This window comes from Seriola aureovittata, chromosome 5 (genome assembly GCF_021018895.1).
Source record: "Seriola aureovittata isolate HTS-2021-v1 ecotype China chromosome 5, ASM2101889v1, whole genome shotgun sequence".
In the NCBI taxonomy this organism is placed as follows: Eukaryota; Metazoa; Chordata; class Actinopteri; order Carangiformes; family Carangidae; genus Seriola; species Seriola aureovittata.
In genome coordinates, this window is record NC_079368.1 from 4,436,471 (window position 1) to 4,444,125 (window position 7,655).

General features: G+C 42.7%; 1 protein-coding gene across 1 annotated transcript; it reads right to left on the reverse strand.

Annotated features, from left to right (window-relative positions):
• Positions 1-6,193: 6,193 nt before the first annotated feature.
• tcima (transcriptional and immune response regulator a) lies at positions 6,194-7,229 on the reverse strand. Its single transcript, XM_056377464.1, has one exon. It carries the CDS (start codon positions 7,069-7,071, stop codon positions 6,769-6,771), a length of 303 nt encoding a protein of 100 aa, XP_056233439.1. The 5' UTR covers positions 7,072-7,229; the 3' UTR covers positions 6,194-6,768.
• Positions 7,230-7,655: the final 426 nt, after the last annotated feature.

Below are 7,655 nucleotides of genomic sequence, written 5' to 3' on the forward strand. Positions count from 1 at the left end.
AGAGTATGAGCAGTTTTCAGGGGAAAAAATGTAATCTTGGAAACACACCACATGGAAACTCATCCATTTCCTTGGAACAAAAGCACTTCTACCATAAAAGGTCATATTTTTGTCCTCTACTGTGTGAAACATCGATATTCATCCCATGTTTGTCGAATCCACAAGCAGCCACAGTGCAGCAAGGTTCACCACAGTGTGATCCTGAGCAGCCAAGGTGATTTGAATGTTTCATTCGGGAAGTGGAGGAAAGCTCACAGTGGCCGCATGGTCATCGTGTAGGTGTCGTCCAGCTGGCAAGGGTCATCTTCGACGCACACCACTGACGCAACGTGTACAGCGATGATGATGTGAGGCTGGGGCGAATTGCGTACCAGAGTGAGGGCAAGTGTGCACAATACACTGACTCATCCAAAAACAACAAAGAGGGCCCTCTAGACTGCGCTGGTCCTCTCCGGAGCAAATGACATCTGCACATAGACAATCACAAGCTGCAAATGTGCCACATTCCAGGAATCCTTCTTTAATGTGGAGGAATGTCTTTCATTTTCAGTTGTATTCCCATCATGAGCTAATCCGGATGAAGCCAGTGCACACATGGGGCCCCTGTGGGAGAAGCTGTGAGTCAGACAGGCCGTCGCTTCAAGGTAAACTCTCGGACAGCCTGTGCCCATTCTTTTCCTGTATTCTTCTTCTTCACACATTTGACCCTCTTCCTGGATGGATATTACATCACCTTCACCCTCTGACCTTTGCTCTGTCCAGTCAAACCAGCTGCTTTTGACACGTGGTGGTGAAAATAGGACAGAGCTTTGGACTGGACTATCAAACACACTCTACACTGGAGGAGGCAACTTTGTCAGTCAGTCAGGGAGGAGGGTGCTTGAGGATTATAAAGAATCTGAATTCGACACACTAAACAGTCATTCACAGCAGTTTCTGTTTTCCCTTGGCTGTAATCACGGGATCAAGCTGAAGGAGCCTGTGACTGATGATTAAGCTGAATTATCTAAATAAGACAAGTGTTGCTCGGCAAGTATAAACTTCACTGGGTTCTAACCTGGAACTCAAACGACTGCGGTGTTTTCCTGTTAGTTCTATCATAGGACAACAGTGTCAGTAATCACACTGTCGTACATCCAGCCGGAGCTGCAGAGTTTCAGAGGAAGAAGATGGAAGATAGAGGAACCTCTAAACTTCTTAACATGCCTAAATAGTACTTACTATGCACTTTCAGAGCCCTTCTTTACCTGATCACCTTGCACTTATTAGAATAGATGTAGTACTAATCACTTATGCCAAGGTCTCCTACTGCACTGAAGCTTTAGTGTTGTCTGCATGTCTTGTCACTGCATGTGCCCTTCAGGAAGCAGTGTCACATTTAACAGACCACAAGGTTAGAAAGAAAGAAGAGAGGACACCAGGAAACAAACATGAAAGAATTTGGATTCATCAGTGTTTATGGACATGACAATGACAAGGGGGGGTTTTAGTTTCCTCTGCTCAGCTAAAAGATCACTTGTGGCAGTATGATGTTGAAGTGTACGCCCAAACTTTGTGAAACAGAAAAGAGAGAGAACTTTCTGATTGAATGATGGATCAACCAGTCAGTGTGGTTGATCCGCAGGTCTGCACTGTGTGCTGCTCAGATTTGGAAGGTGTGAATGTTGGCTCCTCTGTGAGCCTCTGAGACCTGACGGCCTCTTTTGCGTAGGTTGACACAGACATGTAGGTTTATCTGTGCAGAAGCATAATTCCTACCTTAAGTCTACCAACAGCTGCACTAAGGGGCTGCTTTGGTGCTTTGAACAAGATCCTGATATTAGCATGCTAACATGCTCACAGTGGCAATGCTAATGTATTTATCTTCACTGTCATAATAAAGGCAAAATGCCCATAAAGTTTGAGTATGCACAATCTTTTGTAGCCGTTCATCAATTATTTGTTGAGATATTTTACCAAAGTCAGGGAAAACCTTGACGTGATGGCACTAAATGAAAAGTCATGGGATCACCATCTGCAGGATTACTACTATACCATGAATCCCTGCACAAAATTATGTGTTAATCCATCAAATCACTGTTGGGATATTTCAGCTTAGACAAACTAAAAAATGTTGGACTGTCCAACTGATAGACATTGCCAAAAAACTAAATCCATTTTAAACATAAACCCATAACAATCTAATCAAGCATCTCTATTAATCAAACCAAACAATGTGGGAGCTGTTTCCAATGAAATTCTAGAGCAGCTGGTGGGTGGCTGACGGTAACCTCCTCCACTTCTATTCCTCTAAAATAAACATTATGGAGAATATTCTCTTTTGTTAAGTGCGATGAATGTGAATATAATCATGTTAGGAGAGAGCCAGCAGAATGGCACAATTTCCGATTAAAAACAAACTAAGTATAGAATCAAGAATAAACTTCTGTTAAGCGTTGTGAGACGGGCCAAGTGTCACAGCCCCACACACTACTTCAAACACGACATTGACTTCCAGTGAAGGCTGTTGATTTTATGGCAGGATTTTCCAGCTGAACACTGACTAATCCTAAGCCTGTGTACAGCTCATGCTTAGTTCCTCATCACAGACTTTGGTTTGAACCAGTTTGCACTGGATTCGGGTTGACTGCCACTCCCTGTGCCGTAATCACTAATCTAGCACCTCTCCAATTCGCTTCCTTCTTTCTCTTTCTTGATCTATAACAGCACTAATATTTAACCTCTCAGGGAGCAGGTCGTCCAAATAAGGAGGAGCCACACTGCAGCCGTTTCTCTTTGTTCAGGGAGACGATTGAACAAGATCCTTTTGTGGCTGTGTATTCTGTCATTAATATGCATGTGTCTCAGAAGACAGAGAGCATAAGGACTCTGTATTAGAAATACTGACTCAAGCACCCTTCATTAAAGCTCCTCTAACATTTTCTAAATATAAAAATCCAAAACTAAGGGATAGAAATAAAAGACCATTTCATTTCTGGGCATTATATATTCTTTAATCTGATTTATTTAATTTATTTTCATTTCAACAAATGAATCTTTATTGTCTCAGTGTGTTTTTTGTGCACTATTATTCACATTTTTCTTATAGGTTTCAGTCATGCATAGTAAAAGTTGTTAAGTTTTACATACCATCTGTTATATTCTCCCAATATAACGTTACTGTGCCCCTGCCTCCTCGTCCACATTCACACAGCTCCACCCTATATCCTCCTCTCTCTCTGCGTTTACTGTCCTCCAGACCCGAGCGCTGTCTGCCACAGTGTCTGTTGACATCAAAGCGTTCACCGTTTCTAAGGCCGATGAAAGGCAGGAAGAGGGTGGGAGAGCGCAGGCCCAGGTTCAACACTTGCACACCACTGCCAACACAGCAAAGACAGCCAAGACAATTGCCTTGAATATTTATCTTTCTTTTCCTTAACAATTGGATAGCCCTAAAAGCGAATAGGGGGCCAATAAAAAAAGGCAGCCTGGTGTGAGCTACACGAGCCAAACAAAAGGGACAGCTGCGAGATAAAAGAGCAAAAATAGACAGCATGATTAACAAACTGTGATAAAGTTGTGCATGAAAAGGTGAGTGACCTGTGACCTTTGTAACCTCGGCTGAAGATTTAAATAAAAGAAAAACAAAAAAGATATTATTTCTAATGGTATTGGAGGCTTGTTTTCTTTTGAAGGGAAAGCTATTGACATATTGGAAAATACAGATATTCAATTTCTTGGGGAGAGTTGCAGATAAAAAGACTGATACCACTCTCATGGCTGTATGTTAAGTACTAAGCTACAGCAGCTGGTTATCTTAGCTTAGCATAAACACTGGAAACAGGGAAAAACAGTTAGCCTAGCAAAAATAACAAAATCCACCTGCCATCAATACGTAAACATCTTTTGTTTTATTGGCTTTTTTACTGGCTGCGGGTGGTAGTATATTTACCATAAAGATACGTGTGCTAATCTGAACCGTAGCAAATAGTTAAGGGCCGAGCAACCTTATAAGCACAATTCCCAAAATGTAAAATTATTTCATTCAGTATTCTTTAAATTCATACCATTAAGAGTCATGTCAAAAAAATGGTATAACTTAAACTTCCGATAGTTGACAGATGCTTCCAGCGGTACGCAACATTATCATTCGTTTGCAGTTGCATCCGTCTGCACACTTGGTGAATGTCTGTCCATGAATCTTTTAGCTTTGCTTTGGGTCTCTACCAACTCCTGGCTTTTGAACTGCTAAATGCTCCACTGCACTGGCTGGTTGCTAACCGTGTCTCTCTGCTGTCTGGAGCTGAGCAGGTAGGTTTTTTTTTGCTTAAAACAGCTGCCAGGACCAACTGAAAATGACACTAAGAGAGCAGAGAGAGTTTTTGGTTCAAACAAGTAAGAAGTCAAAATTCACTATAAATCTTTTAAGCCAAGTTAAGCAGATTTGGGTGATAATCCTCTGTAGGTTCATCAATATGAGTGACCACTTTCACATTGTCATATTGTGATTTATATTGCCCACTAAATCTCTGTCAATGACAAATTTCATGAGTAAAATTTCATTCAGCATCATAAAACCTGTAAAACACCTTCAAAGTACAAGTCATTTCTTAACCATTAAATGTAATGATGTAAACGGTCGTGTACATGAACAAAATAGACGAGCTCTATTTTGTATATAGTTACTTTGATTATTCTATACTTTCCCCTTTTTTTTTAAATGTTATTTACCCTGTACAGAAAAGCCCTTTCTAGTTCATCTTTGAAAGTTCTAACAGATGATAGTTTGATTACAGTGTGAGCATCTGACTGTCTGCGACGTGGAGTAATTAGTGTCTGGCATCAGCAAACAGACACGTCTTTTACCAGTCACAAGTGATTATTCACAACTGCACCTTAGGGCGACTGATACTTGAGCTTCCCATATCTCTCAGCACATGCGAGGAGTGCCTACAGTCAGATGTCGTCATGCACAACAACCCAGGGAACTGGTTTGAGCCGGTAGAGGGACTATCAAAGCAGGCAGATTAGCAGGCATCTACTGAAGTGATCTGTGTGTCTCTAGCTATAAGCCTGGGTACACACCCTCCCACTGATGAACTACTGTGAAAAACACCAAAATGGTCTGAGGTGGGGTGTAAATGTAATAGATGGTTGTAGTGATGGAGGGGATGATTTATCCTTTACTTGAAGGTAAAGAGTCAGAGGGTGAGGAGGCAAAGCCTCTGCTGGTCTAAACCCTGTAATGCTACTTAGACAGGCTCTTATCTAGAGAGCAGGCATGATTAAATAGACTCCAACGCAAACAAGCTGCGAGGAGAAAGCCACCCCCACCCTCCCAGGCCAACCTGAGCTAAACTGGTTCGTGCCGGTCTGGAGAGGCATCGCCTACAGCACTGTCAGGGAAACCCAGTGAAGGTTAACCACATCCTCTCATGAGTAACTCTGCTCCCTTCAAATGCCCTTTGCTGCATCAGAGTGAAAAACAATGTGGCCAGAAATGATCTCACCATGTGCCGCTCTCTTTTTTTGTTGTTTTTTTTTTTTTAACAAATAAATAAACATTAACTTAATCCTAGATTACATGACTCAACACTGCTGTGACATTTCCACTAATGTCACAGACATAAGTTCAAGACAAGAACACACATCGGTTTCCTTTTTTCATGGAGGTTTCATCCATGGGGTTTCCCTCTTTATGACTAACACAGACTAACAGCTGTTCAATAGCAGATGGCAAAGATTTATTTTGTGTCATATTGCTAAAGATAATGAACATGTTGGCCAGACATCTAATTTTGGATCCAGATTTATCATCTTTTTTGAAAACATGTTAAATTTTATGCTAAAATTAGATGATGTCCCTGTTAGCCTATATATTTACATTACTGTGTCATCTTTTCTTAAAATGCATGAAGATGGGCTTTTTGTTCTTTCTATTTTTTCCTATCCTCATGGTTTAACACTTCACTAATCCTCAAATGATAAAGGTCAACACCTGTGACCCTAAGTGTTTTTTTATCTATCCCATGCATTTTAACTGTCTACAACCAGAATCAGGATTAAACCTAACATCCCATTAATATAATGTATCTGCCATACCTAAACAGGATGAATTAACCTCAAATGACCTGATGTAATGACCAATAACAGCATTAATGCCACACAAATTAAAACCACATGAAACATGTAATAAGGACAAACAAGGTGCAGCTTTTGTATACAATTCAATAATTTATTAAAAATGACAAAGACAGGAACATTGTAAATGTAAATCATTTTTGTGACAGTAACACATTAGTGGCCACTAATGAATAGTGCTCATATAACAAAGAGAAGCTGAGAGACAAGGCATGTGTTCAGGACAGGCATTCATGTAGGCAGATTCTTCGGCACTAAAAAGTCTCATATCGCAGCTGTGCACGAGCACCAACACAGTGATGTGTAGCCGCACGAGCTACTGCTTCACAGTCATCACAGCATCCACAGGAACGCTTTATCAATTCAAGTCTCAAGGAAGACGTGAACGTCCATTATATTCCCAGTCAGTTCATCTCGCTCCATCCGCTCCAGGGAGGACTCTCCGCTGTCACCTCCGTCCACGAGGCCACAGCTGCTTCACGATGCCCTCCGGGCGGCTGGCTGCACACTCTCCGCACCTGACGCGCCCTTCCAGGCGATAGGTGAGCCGCACCTGCGGCTGTCACCCAGCATTGGGAGTGTTTTCACAGTCGGCTCACACACGAGCCGACAGAGAGACAAAGGCAGTTAAAGACTGGCGAAACGCAGTCATCGCAGGTTGAGCAGCTGTCGCACCATGCCCGCGATCTGGAGGAACTTGTCCTTCTTTCGCTGCTTCAGAGCCATCAGAGCCCGGGCCGTCTCCTCCGGGTCCTGGGTGTAGGAGAAGATGCTCCTCACCCTCTCCTCCGCCTTCATGTCTCCCGTTTTCTGGAAGAGCCTCATCAGCGCGTCCTGGTTGACGTTCTCGAAGATGTTGGCCACGGCCTTCTTGCGGTGCGCCGTGTCAAACTTGTTGCCGTGGACAGAGGGGCTGACCCGGCGGCTCTCAGAGGACACGTAGGTCGACATCTTGTCTTTGTTTCTCCGGTGGATGTCTCGTGTTGCTCTGGTCCAAAGTGTGGCCCCCCAACTCGCCGAGGATGAGTTGTTAGGTGCGCACTGCTTCGCCGGAGCGGCTTTCGTGCTTTAGGCTTGGGTGATTGAGTGAGTGCCGGAGAGCGGAGGCTGAGCGTATTTATAGGGCCGCTGTGGGAGGTTTGCTCTGCAAGGACGCACTTCCAGCGGTGACATCAGCAGTCGTGAGGCGGACGTAGGCGCCGCCTCTTGGAGAGCAGTACAGGGGAGAGCCAGCTGCAGCTCGGCAGTCTGAGTGATGAAACCATCCTGCAAAATATCACTTCGTCTTTCTGATGGGCATCAAGAGTACAATCAAACAAATAGACAACTGACGTACTATCATTTAAAGAAATTCCTTCATTTATCTTATTCCACGATATAAAATGTGCTCACTTAGGATGGCCAATGGTTTCCTTAGACTATTGTTTCCCAGCTGTACTATTACATTTCACTAGGCCTATATAATATATAATATATAATAATAATAATAATAAAAAAATAACTATTATAATAATATCTCTAATAATATATATATA

Excerpts from the sequence above, each read along its gene's own strand:
- tcima (XM_056377464.1), bottom strand. The coding sequence starts at position 7,071 with ATGTCGACCTACGTGTCCTCTGAGAGCCGCCGGGTCAGCCCCTCTGTC.